Source organism: Phyllostomus hastatus, unplaced genomic scaffold, assembly GCF_019186645.2.
Source record: "Phyllostomus hastatus isolate PE091 unplaced genomic scaffold, TTU_PhHast_1.1 phas_contig_64, whole genome shotgun sequence".
Lineage (NCBI taxonomy): Eukaryota > Metazoa > Chordata > Mammalia > Chiroptera > Phyllostomidae > Phyllostomus > Phyllostomus hastatus.
In genome coordinates, this window is record NW_025333928.1 from 4,208,304 (window position 1) to 4,235,709 (window position 27,406).

At 39.0% G+C, this 27,406-nt stretch overlaps 1 protein-coding gene across 1 annotated transcript in view; it reads right to left on the bottom strand.

Moving 5' to 3' along the window:
* Positions 1-27,406, bottom strand: part of USP31 (ubiquitin specific peptidase 31) — a 60,028-nt gene that overhangs the window by 15,124 nt on the left and 17,498 nt on the right. The window contains exons 2-11 of the mRNA XM_045848850.1: positions 21,008-21,145; positions 19,701-19,789; positions 19,518-19,610; positions 18,837-18,972; positions 16,443-16,587; positions 7,911-8,091; positions 4,905-5,016; positions 4,231-4,325; positions 2,745-2,822; positions 2,049-2,178 (exon numbers count right to left, since the gene is read on the bottom strand). Of these exons, the coding sequence (XP_045704806.1) occupies positions 2,049-2,178; positions 2,745-2,822; positions 4,231-4,325; positions 4,905-5,016; positions 7,911-8,091; positions 16,443-16,587; positions 18,837-18,972; positions 19,518-19,610; positions 19,701-19,789; positions 21,008-21,145 (1,197 nt within the window). The remainder of the gene's footprint in view (positions 1-2,048; positions 2,179-2,744; positions 2,823-4,230; positions 4,326-4,904; positions 5,017-7,910; positions 8,092-16,442; positions 16,588-18,836; positions 18,973-19,517; positions 19,611-19,700; positions 19,790-21,007; positions 21,146-27,406) is intronic.

A 27,406-nucleotide genomic window follows, 5' to 3' on the forward strand; every position in this document is an offset into this window, starting at 1 on the left:
AATACTGAACTTGCAGACAACTAACCCCAAAGCTATTGTCACACAGCTTACTGCCAGCCAAGTCGCACCTTCTCCTCTCCAGTATTTGTACTGTTGTTTTTGGACCCAATGACTGAACTTCCCAAGTAACACTCACTCACTCACTCACTCATTCATTCATTCATTCATTCATGCATTCCAGTATATACTTACTGAATGCCTTCTATGTGCCAGGCACCATGGTAAATACTTAAGCTTATTTCCAGACCAAGACAGGTATCTCTTTCCTTTACCCACTGTGCTCCAGTCAAACGAGCTTCATTTCTGTTTCTCAACCATGCCACATTCCTTCTTACCCCATGACCTTTGCTTCCTTTATGTCCTTGCTTATCCCCAGTAGACTGTAAAAAGACTGAGGGCAGAAACAGTCTGTCTTGGTCCCTGCCAAATCCACAGGATTTAGTGCAGTACCTAGCACACAGTATATACTCAGTAAATATATTTACTGAATAAATGAATTCCTATTAAATTGTGTCTTTTTAAAAAAATATGTTATTTTTAGAGAGGGAAGGGAGAAAGAGAGGAAGAGAAACATTACTGTGTGGTTGCTTCTTGAGCGCTCCCTACCAGGGACCTGGCCTGCAACAGGTATGTGCCCCAACTGGGAATCAAACCAGGAACGCTTCGGTTCGCAGGCTGCCATTCAATCCACTGAGCCATACCACCCAGGGCCCTATTAAAATGTATCTTGCCAGCTTGAACTCATCCCTCTAAATCAGTGAGATGTTCTGTAGAATACCAGTGTTCCCATCTAGGAGGTCTGCTTACCTCTAAGCTGTATGTCATTCTCAAACATCTCCCAAATCAACTCAAAACAAAAACAAAAAAAAACTCAATAGGATAAGGTGCTGCACAGAGCAAGCAATCAAGAGGTTTCAAAGCCAACTACTTTATATAAGCCACAGGCTGAAGAAATATGTCCTATGAAAATTATTAAAAGAACTAGCTATGAACTTGGGGGAGAAAAGACTCAGTGAGAAGAAGAAAAACATTTCAAATATTTAAAGGACAAATATTTGTCCTCAACTGTTCTTAATGACCTCAAGAGTGAGAACACCTGGGGGTTGTAGTAACCTGAGGACATATGTCAGACTGACTTCAACCTCCATCAGAGATATCCAAAGAGGAAATGATGAGTCTCCTAAGTAAGCAAATGCCTCATAGTAGTGGCTGAACAATCACCTATCTGAAATGAAGCAGAACCCAACCATTAGAAAAAAGGATCTTTCAAGTCCTCTCCAGCCCTGAAATTGAATAATTCACTATGTACTTAGAGTGAACAGTAACAATCAGTAATCAAAATTATGATCCTAAACATCAACTCCAGATGAACTCCAAGTATTCTAGGCAAGGTTTCTCAAGGTGCATAATCCTGGAGAGGCTTCAAAAATACACAGGCCTGAGCCACGTCCACAGAGACTTATTTATCTATCTATCTGTCCATCCTTACATATAAATATTTACTGAGTCCCTACTATCTGCAAAGCACTGTGCTAAGTGGCCCAAAGTGCACTGCCCAGTAGAACTTTCTGTCTATGTCTACACTGCCCAATATGAGAGAAACACGTGCCTACTGAGCACTTGAAATATGGCTAATGCAACTAAGAAACTGAACTTCTAAATTTATTTCATTATAATTAATTTAAGTAGGTACTGGCATCTATGTTCTTAATACCAAAAAGTTGAGAATCATTGTTCTAGTTACTAAGGAAAATGATTTAAAATTTGTACATTGAAACAAAAACTTATCATTAACTATTAAAAGGAACAAAATTACAAAAGTTCATTTCTAGAGCATCTCAATTAAGTTTTTCTAAAACTTTAAATAATTTTTTGTGAAAGCCCTAAAAAATACCCAAAAACACTAAGATACCCATTATGTGTGCAGAACCTACATAAAAGCACAACTCCTGGGGAGTTTTCTGGGACATAATTTCTTTCTCCATTTTCACCTTGTCATGACTCCACCCCTACCACCACACCACCCAAGAAATGCTCCCAACTCTTACCCGCTCCTCTTTGGTGTAGAGTTGGAAACACTGGGATAAAGTGCAAGTTTGAGGCTGATGATGACGCTCCCTTTGCAGACGGACACTTTCTGCATCAGGGATATATTCATCTTCAGTATTTACAAACAAACTGTCATTGGGGAGAAAAAGCATTTATCAGAGAATATCTTATAAAACTGACATAAAATACAATTACAGCTTTAGAGTGTAGATATAAATTCATAACCAGGAAGATCAATGTGTAAGAAAGCAATTTTCCATGTTCCAAACATGGAACATGGAAAATTCTTGAAAAATTCTCTATAAAGTTATTTTTAAGAAATAAATCAATTTTTAAGAAATAACTTTATAGATATTTCTGGGACTGGCCACATGTTAATTCATATATCCTTGCCCTTTGTAAGTAAGGGCACGTATTTTGCATAACTTATTAGAATTAATGCACCTGTAATACAAATCAAAATAATTTGACCTACAATGAATATATTTATGAATATATATGAATACATGCTTGTATCTCAGCAGCAAATGACAATGTATAGGAGAGAAATAATAAACTACTTAAATAAAGGATTAGCAATACATCTGGGCACCAAAAGCTAAAGAGAAGAGAGATTTGGGTATCAGCTAATTTGAATGACCAAAGGTATGCTTTTAGAACAAAGACTCTACAAACACTAAGTAAAAAATACTCACAAATCTTTTGTCTCCTTGTCCCATTCTACCACTAATTTCACATGAGCAGTGCCACCTGGTCCACAAGACTTTAATGCCCTATGAGTCAGGGAAGAGGGAAGGGGGAAGGGGAGCAGAGTTTATTTTCTAAATAAACGAGTAAATAAATAAAGTAAATAAATTTACTTAAATATGATCATCTAATCTGAAATCATATAATTTCTGAAAATCCTCATCATCATTCCCTATCAGAAAGTTTCTAGAGACCATTAAAATAACCTCATATTTAATAAGTAGATTACAATTGGACTGAAAAAAAATCCTTAAATTAAAATGTCCAGTATGAAAATAAAGAGAGTGGAAGAAATTTAGAGCCCTGTTATAAGGCTGTCCACAGTCACTCTCAGACCTTTCCAATTTTCTGTCCAATGTCTCACCAACCCAAATAAAGACAACAGTCTCTCCAAGGAGAAAGTCTGCTCCTGCATCCCTGCCATTGCCCCATAAACCATGCCTGGTCCTTAGATTCTGTCCATGTCAATCTCAACTTCTGCAAGGTACTACTTAGATTCCACCTCCTTCCTTGATAAAGGCCCCCTGAAGTTCGTTGGCTCATTCCACCTCCCAAGGAGCTCAGTATTAATAGTATCATTCATCTAGTATTTCTTATGTTTTGCAATATTTTGAAGCATTGTCTATTAACTCTCACCTTTAAAACCAAACAGTGACCTGCTTTCAAACAGTACCATATTATACTTTTTGGAATTCGGAAATGCAGGCACTACAACATTTGTTGAAAAATCATAATAATAAAAACAGTCATGAGAGTTTTTCTATTTATATATCATATATGTGTAGTACACATATATGCATCTCTCTTATTTTAATACAGTAGAGTGTTGTCATTGTAAGTATGTAGAAAGCTGAGGAAGGATAGTGCAGTAAATAATTCAACCATGGGGGAAGGACGGATGATTTAAAGAAAGGCTCAGAAGAAAGATAGTATCGGCATAAGCAAAGACACATGAAATAGTGCATCCAAACACTCCTCAGTACTTTGACACTGCTGAAGGCTTAGGGTGGTGGGGAAAAGAGCGAGGCCTGACAGAGGGAAGTACTCAGGGTCCAAATTGAAACATGTCATGCACTGTGGAGCCTGGGCGTTGTCTTTTACAACACAGTTTACCATGCAAGGATTTCAAGGAAGAAAGTGGTAGGCTTAGAATTCTACTTTGGGAAACATCGATCTTGGTGAATGTGAAAGTGTCATTTATCTGCAGCCCTACTATATACGGTATTTGCTTCATATCATGAGTACTCTAGGCTTTTCTGATTTCAAAAGGGATCCTAAAACGTATCATACCCTAATATGAATCAAAAGTAAAATAAGTACCTAATTTCTAAATGAATCTAAAGAACCCACCACATAAGTGTGGAAATTTTATCAGACATCACTAGAAATTTACACATGAGCACATGTAAAGTTCTAGAAGGTGATTTTTTTTACCTTTCTACTGTTGGGTGGCACAGTGGCTGCTCCTCCTGGGGCAGCAAGTATGTGATTCCCACCACACTGACCACACGCAAACTGAATGGACACACCTGCATCAAATGGAAAGGAGAATTAGGCTGGATTTCTCTTCAAAGGCAACTGTTTCACAGTGGTTTCCAAAACAGGTTAAAGAGAGAGCAAACTGTTCTACAGAATGCTCCTCCATAATGTTCTGCTAGGTTACTAAGCCACTCTAATACACCATAAATATGATTTACCCAAATGCAATTTACATATCAAATACATTATATAAGACAAGTAATATGTGGCTTCAGTGGAGCATTAACTTAAGTTTCCCTTGGACACTTTAACACTGTAATCCCAATTTTGAAAATATACAAAAAGATGTTCTGTGAAGTCTCTACAAGCTGATCATGTTCTAAATGTTATTAGACAAATCTTGGAAAGGGAAACCTTGCAGTGTCCAGCTTGCTTCATAAGTTGAGGGTTAAGTCCTCACTCTTGAAAATCTGAACACAGCTGATTCTTTTGCCCCAGGGCTTCTGAACATTCCAGCTCAGTGTCCACCTTCCCTATTGCAGAGGTCTGACTTCAAACTTACCTGCAAGGGCTATTTCTTTACTAGGTACACACACATGCTGGGCTGGAGCATCAGAGTGTATACACACCTGAATGCACACTGTGGGCTTCAGGAAATACTTCATCTTCTCCAAGATCTCCTTTTGCAACAGGTCCCAGGCTACTGTCTTCTCCAAGTGCAGCACAAATGGCAGCCCAAACCTAACACACACAAACACACCTCAATCACCTTAAATTACAGCATTCCTTTAACAATGGAGTTCCTTATACATGACCTTCCTGCATGGAATCACTATATAATTGTTTTTGGGACTGTTCTCAAAATAAAGCAAACAGGAAATTTAATAGCTACTCTTATCAGTGGATGAAAAAGTCAGAAGAGAAGCTGAGATTTCTAAGTGAAATTTAGCAGCTCATACACCAAAATGGCTTCTGGGAAAGCGTGATGCTAGGATATTAAGCAGCAAGAGGACAGGGTCAGTGCAGATGGTAAGGAAAGAAGAAGGGAGCAAACAGCAAAGGTAAAACATACAAGGGGTTAATGCCAGAGGAGCAGACAGGATTAGAAGGTCCAGCAGGCAGGCGGCCACATTCTGATAATCTGACAAGAAGGAAGGCATTGGCAAGCAAGTGACACTGAAAGTCATCTACTAGCCTCAGGAAGAAGCCACGTGGCCCCTTCCAGTGCTGGGCTGACAGTGTTGGAGAACTAAAGACAGTGCCGTGGTTCTCAGTATGGCTGCAGGCTGACATCACCAAGGGAGTTTTAAACAAGGATGCCCAAGTGTAGCCCCCTAAAGATCCTGCTGTAGTCATTCTGCTGGGTGGCTCAAATAGTGAGATTTCTTTAGAAGCTCCCTAGATGGTTCTAAAATGCAGCCAAGAAGGAGGAGCACTGGCATGGCCTCACTCCCCCAAACCCTAGCCATTTAGACCTACTTGCTATGTGCCCTGGATGTGTCCTACTCACAAACCCAGGTCTTTGTTCAGCCAATTCCTTCAGCCTGGAGCAGCCTTCCCAGCATCCTGCTATGCTAGGTCCTACTCACCCATGTCACGACCCAGCGGAGATATCCTTCTGCAGGAAGCACCCTGCTGGTTTGTTCCCTGTGCTCTGCACCATAGCACTAACACTACCTGATTATTCTTCTGCCTCCATCAGTGCACTGTGAGTTACTGAGAGCAGGAACTGTGATCTACATATCTTAGTAGCCCAAACAGCAATGCCTAGAAAATAGTATGTGTTAGTAAGTGAATGAACAAATGAGGAATCAAATAAACCCTGACTTAGGCCCAAGTAGAGATGCTAAAATCACCAAGAAACCTAAGTCCAATTAAAAAAAAAAGTTTACTCAGAGTGCCACTCAACAGTGATGTAAAATAAGTTCCAAGCACGTATAAACTATATCTTCACTCCTAAGAAACTAACATCCCTTCTCTTCTGTCCCTTAAACATGCTCAGCTCCTTCTAGTCTCAGTGTCTTTGTACTCGGTGTCTCCTCTTTATGGGCTTCTGTTCCCCAGAAACTCACACAGCTCACCCCCAAGCCTCACTTGGGCTCAGCTGCTATCTCCTCAAGAAAGCCCTCCCTCATGACGCAGTTTCATGTAGCATCCTCAAGCCCCAGCACACTCTATCATCCCACCCATTTTTAAAATCTTCAAAGTGGAGTAACTGAAGTTAAATGGGTTGCTTGTTTATAACCAGTCTGTCCTAATTAGGACAGAAGTTCCATGAGAATGCAGATCCTGTCTGTTTGCTGGTGTAGCCCCAGTGTTTACAGCAGTGCCCAACATACTGTAAACACTCAAGCATTTGTTAATGAACATCATAAATATACATATCAACACATTTTGCATTTGTTATTTACCATCTTTTAAAAAGGAACTTATCAAAGAAACATTTTAAAAGGCTAATATAAATGCTACCCTAACAAATATTAGAACACAAAGTCCTTTTTCCCTAAAGTAGATCCACATCTTGCTTGTTATTACTCAGATTATATTACTATTGTGATAAGGCTAATTAAAAGACAGTCTAAAACGCCCACAAGTTCTTACAGAGGGAAAAAATTTGAGAGATCTCCAATGCCCAACTTTCTGGCTTATGCTGAATTAAGAGTGGTACCACTGCTGAGACGGGAAACAGGAAGGTCAGGTGTACAGAGAAAAAGCATGAGCTCAGTTTGGAACATCAGATTGAGGTGTACATACCATCTAAATTTGTTAAGAATTTTTTTAAAAAAGGTGTTAAGAAAGCTGGATTTGGTGTGTAAGTCTGGGGCCCCAAAAGGAGCTTGAGCTGAATATACAGATATGAAAGGAGCCTTTAAAAAACTACATGGGCTAGAAGGGCAATATCTGGAAACAGTCTAAGTGCCCATCAGTAGATGAGCGAATAAAAAGGCTGTGGTATTATACAATTACAAAATGGAGTCTTAAAAAAGAAGAAAAATCTTACCTTTTGTGACAGCATGGTTGGACCTGGAGGTTATTATGCTAAGTGAAATAAGCCAATCGGAGAAAGACAAATACCATATTATCCCTTTTATATGTGGAATCTGATGAACAAAATAAATGGCTGAATAAAATAGAAATAGAGGCATGGAAACATGGAACAGACTGACAGCTACCAGGGGGGATGGGGTGGAGAACTGGATGGAACAAGGTAAAGGGATTAGCCAAAGATGAAAATATGCATAACCCACAGACACAGGCAACAGTGTAGTGATAGCCAGAGGGAAAGGGTGGAAGGATAGAGGCTGGGTGGAGGCGGGCAAACGGGAGGAGGGAAATAGGGACATCTGTAATAGTGTCAACAGTTAAAAAAAAAAAAGAGAGAGAGAAAGAAAGAAAGAAAACTACATGGGATTGAAGAGCCTTTCTCACTCAGATTCATCCTAATTTTATATTCTCCCCCTCCCAAGCCCTCAAATCAGGTCAACTTATACACATACTCTTTCTAAATATCAGAATCAAAAATTAACTATATACTAATAAGTGTAAGAATGTTTTTATTGCTCTTATAAAAAATAGTTGAAAACATTAAGACTTTTAAAAGCCTCAGCAGTTACTGGAAAATAAGTTGGTTTTACCTTTTCCCTTGTTGCCCTGTGCAGGCTCGGTTACACACTAATAGAACAATCTTGTCGGTCCCTGCTCTTGTCATGGGTAAGTCCACTTGCCCTTGCTTTGCTGCTGCTTGTGTAGGAGAAGACAGTCTATGATGATCCAAGCCAAATTTTACATGGTTTAGATTGCTGTTTAAGTGGATTCCTGAAATAGAATTAAAACCAATTTACTTCATCTCTTTAAAAGTCTTGAGTCATTTATGACAAATTTACCCAATAGAGAAATTAAGTTGTCATCATACAATTTAAATTCCAATAGAAAAAAAGGAACAAATGAACTATTTGAGACGACTCATATAGTCACTCAGATAATTTCTATAGCATCCATTATTTAAACTAGACTTACCTGCTAAAAAACTGAAAATTAAAACTCTTCAGTGAATATTAGATACAGTGTTAGAAGGGCAAGTCTGCAGACATGATTTACCGCAACAAATTTAGTGTGGTCATATAACCAGTAACCAAGTAAATTGTTTTAAAAATTAAAAATAAAGGCTAGCATAAGTGGAATGATCTTCAATATTCCAGTGTCATTTCTTCTGATTTACAAGCCAGGCTTATAAAAAACTACATTTAACTAGATTTGCAGTCATTAAAGAAGTTTAATACAATCACCTAAACTATACCAACTGACATTAAAGTAAACAAAAATATGTATCCGACTGCCACTGTACTGGCTGCTGAAAGCAAGGTCTTCAGAACTGCCCCAAAGCAGAGCTATCTTTCAATCAGAGGCACTAAGAAATGCAGCATGGAACAACAGACCCCATACTCAGCAGGAACTCAATAAATGCTTGAGTAAATAATTGTTAATTTCCTTAATCCTTTGAAAGCACAGCCTAAGGAAATGATACTTCAACTGGAGAAGAGAAAAAATGAAGCCCTCCACTACCCACCACCATCACCAGCCAAAATATAATAATAACAGCAGCAGCAGGAGAATAAAATAAAGTGTCTAAACCAAAGTAGTCACAGCAGAAATCTGGCAGTAACCTAAATATCCAGCAATATGAGACTTGCTGAACCTACTGAAGTACATCAGCATTATGCAATGTAAAATGATGAATACACAGTTCATTCCAAAATAAATTCCAGATAAATTAGCATTTTAATAAAAGAACACAGAAACTAGAACTAAGGAAACATTGAGTTTTCATCAAGCTATTAGTGGGAAGAAAACTTTTCAAACTTGAACACCACGAAGAAATCACAAAAGAGCAGCAGATTTCAGTTCCTAACTATTTAAAACTTTGGTGTGAGGAAAAAATAATAGAAGCCTGAATCTGAGACAGCAAATGGCCTCATTTCCCAGGTTCTCTGCAGATTAAGGCTGGAAAGCCCTGTTCTGCTAAAAGTGCTCAGGATTCCTCAAGAGATAAGGGGAGACCCAGCACCTGCAGAGAGGTTAGCCTTGCATTCAGAGTACAGGCCTGCCCAGTTATCACCAGCTGTACAACCCTTTAAGTCTCCTCCCTCATTTGTAAACTGGGGAAAATAGGAGTCTCATATGCACTGAACCAATTATAAGACCTTTACACATACATTAATTGGGCTCTTGCTATGTATTAGGAACTATACTGAACTGCTCAGTACAGAAAGATGAAACAAAATGTAGTCCCAACTGCAGAGAATTCAGTGTGGTGAAACAGATAAAGGAGAAAAGAGATCATCTCCACACTACACACAAAAATTAACTCAAACTAGATCAAAGACATAAATGTAAGCTAAAACTATAAAAATTCTAGAAGAAAACTGGTAAATCCTCACGGATTTGGATTTGGCAATGGATTCTTACATACATGACACTTAAAGCATAAGCAACAACAATAACATGATAAATCATACTTCACCAAAATTAAGAACTTTTATGCATCAAAAGACACTATCTATTCAGAATGCCTGAAGTCACCATGAACAGAAGCAACTAAGGGAACATATGGAGACAGGTAGACTGGTAGGATAGGCAGAGACACAGAATGGGCTGGTCCCACACCCATGGGAAGAATATCTTGGCTGTGGATCCCTAAGGAGGGAGGGTTCCCAGCCCCATATCAAGACCCTCAGCCCAGGGCTCCACTGCCAGGAAGATAAGTCCCCATAACTTCTGGCTATAAAAACCAGATGTGGCTGAGTAAGATGGAGGGCTTCTGGAGTCCTGAACATTCCTCTGAAAGGGTCCCTGCACAGACTTAAGACTCATTCACTCTGAGCTCAAGTTGGGGCAGCAGCTTGAAAACATCAGGGACACAAGGGGAGGAATGGAATTGGCTAGCTTCAGGGCAAGGGCTTCAGGGTGAGGGCTAGCAGGACAGCTTTCTCGCAGATAGAAGTGTTAACAGAGGCTGTTATTCCTATTCTGAGCCTTCCCCCACAGGACACCATGTTTGAGTCTCCATCAGCCTGGCTCACACTGTTAGCCCTACCCTTGTGGTTCCCTGAGACCCTGTCCCACCCAACTTGCCAGCCCACCCAAGCTGCTTCCAGTGGCTTTTCCATACAATCAACCTTTCTTGATTCATGCTTCAGACTTTCCTAAAAACTCTCAAATAAACAGCATCTGGACCCTGCATACCCCATACCTCTTCTTAAGTGACCCCAGGCCTAGCTCTAGTAACAGCTGGCCTTGGTTCATAGCTTGGCCTTTTCTGGGCACCTTGAAGCCCAGCACAAGTAGCAGCTATCTGCAGATCATTCTAACCTATGCCAGGTGGTCCCAGGCACTGCACAGGCAGAGGCTGACTTTGTAACTCTCAGGAGGCCCCAGAGACAGTGTACCCAGTGGTCACCTTCAGACTACTCCAGATCACAACCCAACCACCTCCATGAGCAACACACTCAAGGGAGGAACTCAGTAAGCACCAAAGTCCCACTGAAGCAGTCCTACTCCATGGGGTCAGCCCCTGCACAGCAGCTACTCAGCGTAGTCACAGCTAGTCCTCACACCTGATTAACCTGGGGGTCAATCCCTTCCAGTGATGTGCCAAGAGCAATCAAGGCTTAACTACTACAGGAGCCCACACAGGGGGTACAAGTGGAATACCCACCTCCAGTGACCAGGAAGGCTGCACCACTGGGCCCTACAAGACACCTACTACATAAAGTCTCTCTACCAAGTCCAAGAGACATAACAGCTTTACCTGATACATAAAAACAAACCACAGGGAAGCAGCCAAAATGAGGAGGCAAAGAAACATGGCCCAATGAAAGAAGAGCAGAAATCTCCAGGAAAAAAAAACTACATGAAATGGAAGTAAGCAAACTACCAGATAGAGAGTTCAAAACAACAGCTATGGAATGATTCAAGGAACTTAGTAAGAACTTCAACAGCATAAAAAAGGACATGGAAACCTTAAAAAAGCACAAGTCAGAAATGAAGGCTACAATAACTGAAATAAAGGATAAGTTACAGGGAATCAACAGTAGAATAGATGAAGCAGAGAATCATATCACCAATTTAGAATATAAGGAAGCAAAACACCCAGTCAGAACAGCAGGAAAAAAAAATCCAAAAAAAGAGGATAGAGTAAGGAGCCTCTGGGACAACTTCAAGTGTATCAACATTTGCATCATGGGAGTGCTGGAAGGAGGAGAGAGTGCAAGGAATTAAAAATATACTTGAAAAAATAGTGACAAAAAATTTTCCCTAACCCAGTGAAAGCAATAGTTATACAAGTCCAGAAAGTACAGAGAGTCCCAAACAAGATGAACCCAAAGAGGCACACACCAAGACACATCATAATGAAAATTCATAATGTTAAAGACAAAGAGATTCTTAAAAGCAGCAAGAGAAAAGCAATTAGTTACCTACAAGGGAGCTCCACAAGACTGTCAGCTGATTTCTCAACAGAAACTTTGCAGGCCAGAAGGGACTGGCAAGAAGTATTCAGTGACGGAAAGCAAGGACCTATAACCAAGATTACTCTACACAGCAAAGCTATCATTTAGAATCAGAGGACAGATAAAGAGCTTCCCAGACAAGAAAAAGCTAAAGAAGCTTAACACAACCAAACCAGTATTAAAAGAAATGTTAAAGGGTCTTCCTTAAAAAGGAAAAAAAATGAACATAAAATATGAATAATAAAATGGCAATAAACATGTATCTATCAACAATCACTTTAAATGTACATGGCTGGTGTGGCTCAGTGAATTGAGTGTCAGTCTGCAAACTAAAAGGTCACTGGTTCAATTCCCAGTCAGGGCATATGCCTGGGTTGTAGGCCAGGTCTCTGGTTGGGGGTGTGTGAGAGGCAGCCCGTTGATGTTTCTCTCACATATTGATGTTTCTCTCCCTCTCCTTCTCCCTCCACTCCCCTCTCTAAAAATAAATAAAATCTGTTAAAAAAACAATTATTTTAAATGCAAATGGATTAAATGTTCCAATCAAAAGCTATATGATGACTGAATGAATAACAAAACAAGACCCTTACATATGCTATCTACAAGAGACTCACTTCAGGTTGAAAAGACACACACAAACTGAAAGTAAAGGAATGGAAAAATATAGTTCATAAAAATGGAAATAAAACAAAACATAAAGCGGGGTTAACCATACTTATACCAGACAAAATAGATTTTAAAACAAAGGCTATAACAAGAGACAAAGAAGGATTCAGCAACTCCACTTCTAGGTAGCTATCCAAAGAAACCCAAAACAAGTCAAAAAGACATACACATCCATAAGCTTATTGCAGCATTATTTATACTAGACAAGATATGGAAGCAGCCTAAGTATCCATAAAGAGATGAATGCATAAATAAGAGGTGATAGATATATACAATAGTATATGACACTGCCATAAAAAAAAGAATGAAATCTTGTTATCTGCAACAAACATAGATGGACTCAGAGGGTATTGTGCTGAGCAAAATCAGTCAAACAGAGAAAGACAAATGCCAGATGATTTCATTTTTCTGTGAAATTTACAAAACAAAACAAACAAGCAGAATACGAAAAGGCTCATAGATACAGAGAACATTTTGACGGTTGCCAAATGAGAAAGGGGTTGGTGGGGGATAGGTGGAAAAGGTGAAAATTGGTAGATACAGAATAGTCAAGGGGAAGTAAATTATAGCATAGAGGAATACAGTCAATAATACTGTAATAACTATATATGGTACCCGATGGGTACTAGATTTATCAAAGTGATCACTTTGTAAGTTACATGAATGTCTACCTACAGTGTTTTATACATAGTGCTTTAATTCTAATCATGGTGAAACTAATATAATATTGTACATCAACTGTAATTTAAAAATTAAAAATTAAAAAAAGAAAAGATACTATAAAGAAAGTAAAAATATAACCCACGAAATGGGAGAAAATATTTGTAATCACTTATCTGGTAAGGGTATAGCCAGGATATATAAAGAACTCTTACAACTCAACAACAGAAAGGCAAACAACCCAATTTAAAAATAGAGAAAGGGTTCCAGCCATGATGGAGGCATAGGTAGATATGCTTCACTTCCTCAGACAACCAAAAGAAGGATAACAACCAATTTAAAAACAAAAAACAACCAGAATTGCCAGAAAATCAAACTGTATGGAAGTCCAACAACAAGGAGTTAAAGAAAAAACATTCATCCAGGCTGGGAGGAGGAGCAGAGACAGGCAGGTAGGGTGGAGAGAACATGAGGCAAGGCAGCAGCTGGCAGACCAGGCAGTCCCACATTTGCATGTGGATAAACAAGAAGGAACAACTGGGGAATGAGACATACCACGCAACCCAGGGTTCCAACACAGGAAAAGAAAGCCTTAAATCCTCTGGCTGTAAAATCCTGTAGGGGTTACAGTAGTGAGAGAAACTGCCAGTCTCACAGAAGAGTCCGTTGGAAAGGGTCATAGGGTCCTAGAACATACACAAGCCCACACACCCAGGAATCAGCACCAGGACAGCACCTGAAAGGGCACAATTTGCTTGTGGGAAGTGGGAAAAGTAACTGAAAGCAAAGTGAGAGCCAAGAACTAGCACTGTTACCTCTCTGACCCCTCTCCCACATACAGTGCCACAATGTAGCAAAGTGCCCTACCTTGGCAAATACCTAAGGCAAATACCTGCTCCTTAAAACATAACAGGTACTCTGAGACAAGGAAATGTGGCCCAAATGAAAGAAGAGATCAAAACTCCAGAAAAAGAACTAAGCAATGAGGAGATAGACAACCTATCAGATGCAGAGTTCAAAACACTGGTAATCAGGATGCTCACAGAAATGGTTGAGCTAGTGAAATGAAAGCTATACAAAGTGAAAGAAATAAAGGAAAATATACAGGGAGCCAACAGTGAAGGGAAGGAAACCCGGACTCAAATCAATGGTTTGGAGCAGAAGGAAGAAATAAACATTCCACCAGAACAGAATGAAGAAACAAGAATTCAAAAAAATGAGGAGAGGCTTAGGAACCTCCAGGACAACTTTAAACATTCCAACATCCAAATCATAGGGATTTCAGAAGGAAAAGCGGAAGAGCAAGAAATTGAAAACTTATTTGAAAAAATAATGAAGGAAAACTTCCCTAATCTGGCAAAGGAAATAGACATGTAAGTCCAGGAAGCTCACAGAGTCCCAAAACAGTTGGACCCAAGAAGGAATAGACCAAGACAAGTCATAATTAAGTTACTCAAGATTAAAGATAAGGAGAGAATCTTAAAAGCAGTCAAAGAAAAGGAGATAGCTAACTACAAAGGAGTGCCCATAAGACTGTCAGCTGATTTCTCAAAGAAACCCTGAAGGCAAGAAGAGGCTGGAAAGAAGTATTCAAAGTCATGAAAGGCAAGGACCTACATCCAAGATTATTCTACCCTGCAAAGCTATCATTTAGAGTAGAAGGGCAGATAAAGTGTTTCCTAGATAAGGTCAAGTTAAAGGAGTTCATCATCACCAAGCCCTTATTATATGAAATGTTAAAGGGACATATCTAAGAAAAAGAAGATAAAAACTATGAACAGTAAAATGACAACAAACTGACAACTATCAACAGCTAAACCTAAAAAAAAAAAAAAAAAGCAAAACAACTGTAAAAGGAACAGAACCAGAGAAATAGAGATCACAAGGAGGGTTATCAGTGGGGAGGTGGAGTGGGGAGAATGGGGGAAAAGGTACAGGGATTAAGAAGCATAAATGGTAAGTACAAAATAGACAGGGGGAAGTTAAGAATAGTATGGGAAATGGAGAAGCCAAAGAACTTATATGTATGACCCATGGACATGAACTAAGGGGGCGGGAATGCTGAAGGGAATGGGGGTACCAGGCAGAAAGGGATAAACAGGAGAAAAAAATGGGACAACTGTAATAGCATAATCAATAAAATATACTTAAAAAATAAAATTAAAATAGAGAAACTATTTGAATAGACATTTCTCTAAAGAGGATCTATAAATGGCCAACCACCACATGAAAAGATGATCAGCATCATACATCATTAAATAAAAATCACAGTGAGGTACCACTTCACATCCACTAGATGACTATAATAAAAAGATAGAAAATAAAAAATGTTGGCAAGAATGAGGAGAAATTATAACCCTCAAATATTCTTAATAGAAATGAAAAATAATGCAACTACTGCAGAAAAGTGTGGCAGTTCCTCAGGAAGTTAAACAGAGAATTACCAGATGACCCAGCATTTCCCTTCCTAGGTATATACTCCAAAGAAATGAAAACAGGTTATTCAAACAAATATTTGCACATGAATGGTCACAGCAGCACTACTTCATAATAGCAAAAAGGTAGAAACAACCCAAATGTCTATCAATGCATAAATGGATAAACAAAATGTGGTATATACATATATAATGGAATAATATTCAGCCATAAAAAATAATGAAGGACTGATATACACTCCAACATAGATAAGCCTTGAAACATGCTAAGGGAAAGAAGCCCATCACAAAAGTCACATGATATATGACTCCATTCATGTCTAGATGAGGGAAATCTGTAGACAGAAAGTGATTGCTTAAGACTAGGCCAGGGACAGAGAGAGGGTGTGAGAGGGGACAGGGCAAAGGGCTTCTTGAGGAGACAAAAGGGGAGCTAATGAGACAGGAGATGGGGAAATAAATTCGCAGCAAACTAGGGAACATTAAAAGCATGCAACATGTTTGTGGCAAATTTCTTAAAAGTAAGTATCAAGAAAATGTTTCTACATTAAAGATTTTAGAGTTTAGAAATTGAGCATCAGAGCTGGTAAGCAAAATACTGAAAAAGAAAATTTTTACATCAATCAAGTGTTGTCATAAAATGCCCAAGAGGCCACTTAAGGGAGGACATAGGTAGTTCCAGAAACATTAGAAATTAAGGAAATACCTTTGCCTAAAGCAGTAAGAATTGCCTTCTTCCAGGAAAATATGTTACCATAAAATTTATACCATTATAAAAAATGTATTATGAGTATTTTTACCACAATTTATACCATCATATATTAGACATCTAAAGGGGTAGAGAGTTATTGACCCACAAATCTATTCTGTGGCATTATGGAAACAGATGCTCATTTACCTCTCTGACTGAGAATTCCTTCAGGCCTGAATATTTCTGGAGTCTCAAAGGCAAAAATGCAATCACTTTCATGGACTGTTTCCAGGTCGTCTGTGTCACAAAAGGAACGATGAAACCCATCATAGTACATTTCCGTTAACACAATCTAAAAATAGTAAAAATGTAAATAGTTGGATAAGCAGTAAGTCGATATGAATGACTCTCCCAATTCTGCATGAACTTCCCCAGGACATCAGGACCTGATTCTCTGAGGACTCTAATACATGTCACAGGCCCACATTATTTGCCTTTAACACAGAATCTTGGAAACACAACATACATTGTAATTATAGAACATACTCTGTCCTTAGAATGTTATGGCACTAAACCCAGAGTTCCTCTAAGTTCTGGTGAAAAAGAGAGCTAGGAGATCACAGAGTTTATCCCCTTGATTCACAAAGGAACAAACTAAAGAGGTCAAGTGAGCTGCTGAGGTTATACAACCAACTATTCAGGCTCATGGTGAGGAGAGAGTCCACATCTGACTCAGACTTTCTCCTACATCATAAATTTTCTTCTTTCCAGGTTAAAAAAATATCAAATAACCATCAATATTTGTATTAGGAAAAAACTGCAATCAACTCAAATGTCCAACAATAGGTCCAACAACAGAAACTAGTTAAATATAATATAGGCCTACTGGAATTATAAAGCTATAACAAAGAATGAACTACTAATAGTTGCACTAAAATGGAAAAATCTCCTAAGTAAAAAGAAGCAACGTGAAAAACAAGTTCACTTTTATAAAATAGTAAATGAAATATATGCACAGGAAAAAGTAAGAATGAATTTACAGCCTACTACTAAATTAGTATCCCCTAGTTCTAAGATATTTAATGAGATACTTGCTAAGTTTTGTTCCTGAAATGGTTGAACATTCCAAAGTAAAACATAAAAACAAAAGATGGGTTAAAAACAATAGAGACACTTAGAAACTTCATTACATGCTCAGCAGCACCGTTTAGCAAAAAAGCACTGAATTGGTCATAAGGAGGCTCCAGTCCCAGCCTGCCACAAACCAGCCCTGTGACCTTGAAGAAGTCACATGGTTTCTCTGGGCCTCCTTCAAATGAGGGGTTTGGACTGGGCCTCTAAGGTTCCCTTTACTAACACAAACATACTATGAGTCTATGAGGTGAAAGGGGGCTGGGTGGCACAGACCACAAATACTCCAAGGAAAATATTCCTGGCATACTTTCTACCTAATGATTTTAATGCCCACATTGTTTTTCTGCAGGTGAGCATGCAGATATAATCCACTTTCTCCAGCAAGTTGAGGTCAAAACAAACTTGTAGTTATATCACTCATTTAAACTGCATGGGGAAAGAGACAGACAGTACCAAAAGCTTTAAAGAGACAACCAGATTTGCCTTGGACACATACCAAGGCCTCCCTTCCTATATGTCTTTGCCCTCATCCTGAAGGAAAAAAGTGAATTAATGAGCTCTTAAGAGTAAGGAAGAACATGCACATTTTATGAATGTGCCAGTACTGGGCCTATGAAAATGTACGATGTTTGCTTCTAAGGGCAACACTGCTGGTGGTATTTGTTTTATCGTGGTAACTTCCTAAATGAGGACATCTTCAGCCAAAGCACATAACACCTTCACTATGTAAGTTGGACAGCTTCCAGAAGGAATCTAAGGAGAAAGTACTCAGCCACTAAATCATCTTTCCTTAGTAAAACCTAAGTACAGAATGTTTTTCCAAATAAAATCGTAAAAGTGAACTGAGTAAAAAAAAATGTATGCAAAAATGTCAAGTCATAAACAGGCCAAATGTATTTTGGGCCGATTTAAATATCAAAAATTTACCCAAACAAGAAAGGGGAGGGTGGGCACACAACTTCCTTTCTCTTATCTAAACAAAGTAAGAGACAGATCCAGCTTTCATTAGAAAAGAAACAGAACTGAGTATCTATGTGCAAGAACTAGCCAGATGCCTGTGCTCATCACCATGACGGGAAGGTGTTTTAAGAGCCATGGCTCAGGTTCTGTAAGCTTCTCCGACTTTCAAACACCATAGGGATGCTCTTCCTACATAAGCCTCCATAAGTATAACTGAAGGGAATTAAGTAATTGTACTTTACAAACAAAGCTAAAAGAAAAAAAGGAAACTCTTAGGGTAAAGTCAAAGCTTTCCTTTTAAAAATGTACACACAACTAAATGAAACACAAACTTTTGTGTACCTTATTCTCCCCTAGGTCTTAATATCCCCTTTTCCTCAACACACAAGCAACTGATATGACATTTCTATCTAACCATATCTGGCAGAGAACTGTTAAAAAATTCCAGGAGGAACAGAAAGCCACTTTTGTGGTTCCTAGCAAAATCGGCATTAGCAGACATATTACCTGATCAGTGGGGATCTTTGTTTCCATAGATACTGCTTCCCGAAGTCTGGCGACAGTCCCAGACAGAGGCACAGCTACACCAATCCTCATGCAGTGAGAACACTTCCCTTGATATACTACGGTGACATAGAGAGGCCTGTACAGACCAAAGTCAGATCTTCTCATTAGTTGCTTATTTCAACTTAAATACAGAAGCAAGACAAACCTGACTGGAAATCAATGTAAAACTGAAGCTAACCTACAACATTACTTGGAAGCCAAATACAAAACTTCATTTGGACCTACGTAAACTATCAAACAATAATCAAGAGACCTCTGGAAAAGTTTAGCTCCAAAAACCAAAAAGATAACACATCTACTTTGTATTTTCCTTAAAACAGTGTAACTCCTGCAAATTTTGAGAAAATGTTCAAATAACACAATTAATTAAAGTATAATGTGAGGACTCTAGAGAATCTAGAAGGCACTCAACAACATTTCTCCTCCCTGCCATACCTGTCCCATGCACCCTGCAAACTCAGGCATTCATAAATTTCTGTAAGGTTTTAACAATGCCTGTATTCAATTTATCACTAACCTTATTACTTGTCTAAATAAGTTAAGAAAACCTATTAGGAGCCCACACAGAAAAAAGGAACACATAGGAATGCACCACCTTAATTTTATTAAATTTGTTCTTACCTTGTGTGGGGTAGAGGAATTGGCAAAGAAATACAGAGGAAAGGGTCAAAAGTGTTGCTCTGCTTCTGACAATGAGGACATGTCAAAGAAGATCTTCAAAAACAAAAATGTAAGAAATGCATATTAAGATCACTTACAACCATGTAAACAGACAACATAAGGGGAAATTCAATTTGCTCATACCGGTACTGGGCTTGAAAAAGTTCCTGTACAAAAGTGCTACAGACAGGAAAAGATGGTCCCTCAGGCATCATATCAGTCTCTGACGGTGGCTTAAAAGAAGAAAGCACAATTTTACAGACTAGAAATACCAATTGTTGATTAAAGATAACCCTGAAAGTGTCACAAACGTCTTTGACTTCTTATACAAGCTATGCTTCAGGTTGAGATGTTTCAGTGAAAGGAACCAGAACACAGTGGCCAGGACGTGGGTCACAGAACTCGTCTCCTCACAGGCTCTCTCACACATCCCCATCTCTCCACCCTACCCAGGCAGTTTTTCTCCAGGACACTCCAATCTCCCTCCAACTCTCAAAGTCCCACTCTAACCTCTTGCAGGAAATAATCCCAACCACTGGTCCCTACCATGCCTAAATTTTCTAGTGCCTATTAGCTGCTGATTTTGGTGCCTAATCACTCTACTTCATATTTCACTTAACTTTTTCATGTCCTTCCACCTAACAATTAGTTACTGAGCACCCGCTACTATGTGCAGAGAGCACTGAGGAGAGCTTTAGGGTACAAAAATAAGACACAGTTCCTGATCTTAGTTCATCTCAATCTGGTGGTAGAGACAGTCAGTCACAAACATAGAGCCATATGACAGTACAGAGTGTTCAAGCACAAAAGGACCTTGAATCAAAAATTTAACAACTTATCAAAACTAGAAATTTAAAATTTGAGGTACAGAGCAGAATTACCAAAAACTTTAAAAGCTGCAAAAGAAAAGCAGTTGTAACTCTTTATCTTAATTATCCCCATTACAAAAATCATTTTACCCGCTGTAGTAAGGCTATATGCACAAAAATGAGAATAAATCACTCTTTCTCAGTAAGAATATTCTGGGTGTTCAGTTCCTACACTCAAATGCAATCCTAAGAACGAGATATCCATGCATTTACTTTTTGACTATGTATTCATTCCAGTGATCTACAGGCTGTGGGTCCCATGGACTGGAAAGCAAATTTTTGCTTTAAAAACAGTTTTGTGAGATGGAACCACTTAATTTTAGTCTAAAGATAGTCATACAGGCAAATGTGTCCCCTCTCATTAGACTGTAAGCTCCTGGGAGACAGGGCCTCTGGTATCTCACACTGTCAACACAGTAGTAAATGTGGAGAAATCCTCTAAGCATCCATGAACTTTTTACTCACCTAGAGCTTACTCAGTATCACTACATTAACTAAGTGCAAACTGCACAGCTCCTCAGAGCTTTGGGAGAATGGGCCCTGGGCCCCCTGCTCCTTGATTGCTAGGTGGGGTACTCTCACCTTCACAGGAGGCTGGCTACTCTGCTTCACAGCATGATTGAGATCTTCGTGAACTCGGTCCAAAAGCCACAACAGAAATTCTTGGGCATCATGCTGGGCATTTCCACGGTATTGCAGTGCATTCTTTGACACAATACTCTAGATAGGAAAATAAATCAGCATTAATCAGTTGTAAGCCCTGGCTTTATGATAAACTGTTCATAATCCCAAAGAGGAATGAAAGCTCTCAAAGGTGTTAGAGGACTTTGCAAACAGCAATGCAAAAACAGGTGCTCAATATAAAACCTCAAGAGACTAAGAAAAGGCCATCAAAAATGTGGCAAGAAAATCAGGAGAATGATTTTCCCTAGAGTCCAGTGAAGAGAGTTATGCAGAAAATGATCAATACTGTTAAAAGTTGAAGAATAATAAAGTCAGCCAAAGAAATTAAAATTGTCCACTGTAATTTTCCAATTAAAATAATGATAACAGAGATGAAAAGAGGGGAAAGATTTTTATTTCCATTATGAAAAAGAACCATCATAACTTGATGTTCAGGCAATTAAATGTCAATGAAACATAAAGATGTTTACCAAGATTCAAATTTAGGGAGAAAAATCAAAGGGACAAAGATAAGAGAGAATTGAGGTGTCACTGGCAAAACTTATTAACTGAATGAAGTGAGCAAGGGAGAGGAAGGACCCTGATGACAAACAAGGATGCTCCCTGGGTCCATCTCAGAAGGAGGCACACAAAAGGACAGGTAGCTGTAAGAGAAAGTCTTCACCATACAACAGAACTTCCTCCAGAGGTCAGATGCCACCCAAATCCCAAATCCAGTCTCTTCTTTCTCAGCTTTCACCTTCCTCAATCTCCCTGTAAAGTCTATATTCGATAACTTCCTTCATCTTAAAATGGTTTGGTTTATGGCTTTACATTCTCATTTAGGAGGATCAAAACCAGAGCCATTGGTATGGACAATGGAAGAGTGTGAGCTACAAAAGGGAAGATTTCCTAGTACGGAAAAATGGATCAGGAAAAAACATCAGCACCAGTAGCACTGCTGATGACATGGCTGACTCAGGATGGAAGAGAAACAAGCAACGGGTAACACTCAGGGATGACAGCAGGTTTTTAGTGTCTGGCATAGGTGGGTAATGAAGTAAGGAACAGAAGACTGCAGAGTGTTGAACATGTTGAGTTTGAGGTACCTATAGGATCCCAAGTGAGGTTAAGTCTGATGCTCAGGAAAGCCATATGGCTGGGAAATCCAATCAGAGCAGCATATACCTATCATGTGAGCAAGAGGAAGTAACCCAGGGGACATCTAATAAGGAAAGGAGGCAGCCAAGACAGAATCTTAGCGCTAGCAGAGAAGGGACAGGTCACAGCAAAGAAGCTCAAAAAGGTAAAAGGAAGCAGCCAGGAGAGAGTAGAAACACAAGGAGAAGGAGGCGGAACCTCTGAGGTGATGGGACTGACATTGTTGCTCTCATTGATGGGAGCAACAATGTCAGCTCTGCAGAAAAGTCAGTCAGACAGGCATGAGAAGGCCCTCTGGAATGGTAAATGAAGAGGGCAACTGCCAGTGCAATTTCAGTAACAGATCAAAGAGGATGAAAGAGAAGAAAAGGTAAAGAGACTAAATGCTTGCAAGATGACCACTCTTCATATCCAAGAAACTCTGTTACAAAAGGAAGGATAAAAGATGCTACGACTACCCAGAGGGGGACTTCCACAGGAGAGGGACTTACATGGTGAGAGAAGAAGCTAACAGAAAGGAGATACCTGAAGAAATATGATTCTTAGTAAAGGGAGGAGGAGGGATTCAGAAGTACAGGAACTAACTGCTATAAAAAGGAGGTGGGAGAGAAAGAAGAGGAGGAAAGGATAGTAATGGGTTCAGAGAAGTTACAGACATGAAGGCAGGGAAATTGTTTTAGTCAGTTTGTTTGGTATTGTTTGTTCTGTGGAGGAAGCATAGGACAAGTGCTGAGAGGAAGTCTTAAGTACAGCAAGGGAAACACAAATACCGCGGCATACAGCTGGGTACACAAGTTGCCAGAAGCACAACAAGCTTCTGTTCAGGACCCTCTCTCATTTACTTCCAGTGGAGGAGTTCTCAGCATCTGCATTTTAAGAAACAAATTAGCTGAAATCAAATGCTTCATTATGGGTCAAAGTAAATATTTTATGGACAGTGTCCATCAGATTTCAGGGTAGAGACAGGGTGGAATATTAAGTTCTTTATCAGGTTTGCATTCAAATTCATTTATGGTTCCTGACACTGTTATTTCAACTCATCCAGCATTTATCCACCAATCGCTATGTTCCAGGCTCTTAGTGAGCGGCTCAAACTACTCAACAAGATTTTTGCTGGACCCAACAGGCCACAGAGACTTCCACAACCCTATACAACTGGGGCAAAAACAGCTCTGGATCAGCTTTGCCCTAAATCACTACCTCACAAACTGAAGGAAAATTTACAGTAGACCTCACTGAACACAGACAAATACAAAAGCTCCTCTTTCTGGCCCTTGACAATGGTAACATCTTCCTGCTGCAGATACCCAGGGGACTACTGATTTTCCTTCAGCCCCTGACAAAACAAATCATAGGATAATCTAATAACCATCCTAACTATGTGTTACAGGAAAAAGAAAAGTAGTGGGAGTCACAAAACCACAGGGAAAAGTGAGTTATTTCTGGTACAGAGCTTCTTGACCCTTACAGACACAAGGGCCTAACACAGGGTAAATCAGAGATACTCCTTATATCTAAGTTCTCATTAGCAAGACTCAAGAACAAAGCATAGGTACACAGCAAGGGCTATATGCAATGTTGTAAAACTAACTTTAGACACAAAGACTTGCTAATAGACTTGCTATAAGACTTGGGAATAGAAATTTATTGCTTGAAATATAGACTAGGAAAGGGCATATATTTTGTCTAAAAGAAAATGCTGTCATAAAAGGGTTACTGCATTTCAAGAAATTATAACTAAGGGTGATAGTATGGTCAAGAGCATTAAAGCCAGGATAAAAGGATGAAATATAAAAAGGAATCTATGACAAGTGGTTCAGCAAGACAAACAATGAGCAAAGACTTCCCAACAGACCATAAAGCTTTAAGGCAGAAAACAGAGCAACAAGGGAAGGCCTCCAAGTATGCAACAGTAATTGGATGTTTCCACTAGAAATGCAACAGAAACAGAGACTGAATTCTGAACAACTGAGTTCAAGTCTTCTTTCCATCACCTTTTACTTTGTATTTCTCTGAGCCTAGGCTATCTTTTCTGTAATATGGTGATGATAATATTTCCTAAAAAGATTATTGTGGGGCTTCAAAGATATCATAAAAGCATTACATACATTCTAAAATTCTATACAGCTGCTGTTAAGTAACTTTCAAATTACCCTGTGGTACTATATATAATCCTGGAAAAGACCAAAGAGAAAGAAAAGGAAAAAATATCTGAGGTTTTGTCTCCTGACCCTTGGATACACATTAAAATTACCTGGAAAATTGTTTTAAAATAAAAACCATGTCCTGGCAGCAGAGCCAGGTCTATGTGGGATCTGATCCTTGCTAATCTTTTCTCAAGTGTGATTCTTCTCTTTAAAAATTCTAATCCTAACGTGAAGCCAAGTCTGAGGAAAAAACATGGTCCCACTGGAAAAGTTCTCGTTTCACTTCCAAAAGCACTAAAACTTGTGGGAAGCTCTTTTGTCCTCACTGAATTACCATCAGTTATTACAATGTATTTTATTCATATCATCAGCAAGTATTATCTCATATCCACCTCCACCAGACAGTGATCAGGAATATTTTATTCAATATTATCCACCACCCTGTACCTGGCAAACATAATACTTGACACAAAGAGCAACAATAAAAGTTAATATTTGAATGCCAGTGATATATCAGGCATCATACTAATTGTTTATAGTTGTTATTTCCTATAAAACCAAACCCTCAAAAATTCCCTATGCTGTATCATCATTACTACTATTTACAGATGAAAAACTAGGCTCAGAGAAGTGATTTGTCCAAAGTTACCCTAATTCTTCAACCTCATCTTACTGAAACAGCCTAAAACCATATTGTCAATAATCCCTCTTCAACAAATGATTCCCCTCCTTTATACAACTCAGGATCACACAGGACTTGAGGTTCTTCATTCTGAGTGTCAATTCCTGATGCAGACATAAAACGTGTAGGAGACTGAACTACAGTTGCACAAAGCCTGAGGATCCTGGGAGTTTATTTGCTTTTAAATAAATCCTTATTAATCAATGTTTGTTTTGTTGTAATTTGCATTTTTTCCTATGGCTGAAATATGGTCCAGAAACAAAAGTGCAGTTTATCTAATTGAGATGTTATCTGAGGAATAAGGAGGAATTCCAACCATGCCAGAAGATCAAGTTGCAGCTTGCAAAGAATGCTATCTTGCATAAGTGTCCCCAGTTGTGACAGAGAGCAGACTAGAGAGAGACAAGACTTTGAAGAACTCCATCTGTCTCTCATTAGCTAATGTCAAGGGAAGTGTTCTTCACCTTCTGGCACTCACACCACTCTGTTGGTGGGGATGAAGTCTGTTCTGCCCACCCTTCCTAGCACACTCCCGGAGGCTAAACCTAGCTGACTCCAAACTTAAAGTCTGATTGAGTCACCACCACAATGTGATTACATAGCCAATCAAGTAACTCAAGTAATCCAAGAGTGTCTTCTTTGGGGATTCGTTATTTCCAACACAATCCAAGATTCTTCCCAATACAGTAAAATCATGTTTTTTAAGGAGGAAGTGGAAATTTTTTGGCTACCAATCAACCCAATCCAAAAAGCAAACACCTAGTCCTGATGTAACTAAAAGGTTGTCACATGTTAAATGTAATGATCTTCAACAGTTTTAAGTAAAACCAGAAAAACTGGAAAAGCCACTTAAATATCTAAGAAATTATTATATATTCCTACTATGGAATGTAGGAGATATGTGAGAATTAATTTAGAAAACATGGAAAAATGAGTACATAATACAGGTGAAAAGAAGATACAAAACCACATATGAACATGATTTGAAACTACAATTTTATTAAAAATACACTTTAAATAAGACCTTTTTGTCTTTTGTCCTTCTAAATATACACCAAAATATCAACTGTCATTATCTTAGAGTGGGAAGTTTTAGGTGATTTATCTTTCTTCTTTACATGTTTCTGTATTTTCCACATCTCCTGAAATGAATTAGTTGATAACAATAACTAGGTGGTAGTTAAGAATGATCTTAAGAGAGCATACCCTGGTATTACCCATACCCAGGGAACCCAAATCTTATGCACAGAATATGGAGCTGGAAAAAGAAATATACTTTATTTCTAGCTGAAGCATTTGTCCCAAATCTCAGTGAAATTAGCTGTGCTACACTGATAATTTTTTCTTCTCTGCTAGACAGACCTAGAGAGCCTTACATAAAATTTTAATCCTAAACCCAAAGCCAAAAACAAACTTTGGGTCTTATCCCTGAAGCAAAAATGTGACAGCAGCCAGCATCAAAGAAAAATGAGGGAAAGAAAAAGGAAAAAAGGAGAGTTGATGCCTTTAGACACCCATCAGGGGCTTTTTCAGGCCACCCTGCCTTGCTAGATAGCAAGTGAAAGCTTAGCCCTAGGAAAAGAAAAGAATCAGAGTCAGCTTCCTGATCAAGCAGAGGGGAGGAGAGGGGGAACATGGGCTTGGCTTAAGAACTCAGCACATGGCCCTGCCAAGTTCTTGATTGAGTGGCACTCTTCTTTGAGGTGAAGTGAAGTAAGTGATCTACACATCCTTGGAGGCAGAATAGGGTGAGGAAGACAAGGCATGGAGAAGGCATGAGTTCAGGGCTTGAACTATCTCAAGGCCAAACATGCAAATATTTCTTCTATAATCAGTGTGCTGCATATGCATGTGATTTTGAATATATTGGTAATTGATGATAAACAAATCTAAAATGGTTTTGGTCAAACAGCTAATTTATATAAAAGGATCCAAAATATTCTGGAAATAATCTTGCTTTAAAGCATATATAAATTATGAGTTCATAGCACCATAAATCCACAGTACTCCCAATAAAGTTTAACTGGCTAGAGATGCCTACAAATCCCAGGCCTGTCATATCACTCTTCTCCATACCCAACGCCATGCATGCCTGAAAGTTAAGCCAGGCTGACTCCTAAGTCACACACTGGGCAGTCTCCAAATCAACCCTGGCCACCTCTGGTTTTTCCAACCCTCGCAAGAATCAGATTGCATAAAAACAGGTGCAAGCCTCCAGCTCATCATGGCTTCCAGCTTTTCCTAGTAAAGGATGATTAGAACCTTCCTGCCTTGGCCTGGTCAGGCCTGCCCCAAACTTGACCAATCCTAGCTGGTTTAAGACTTGGT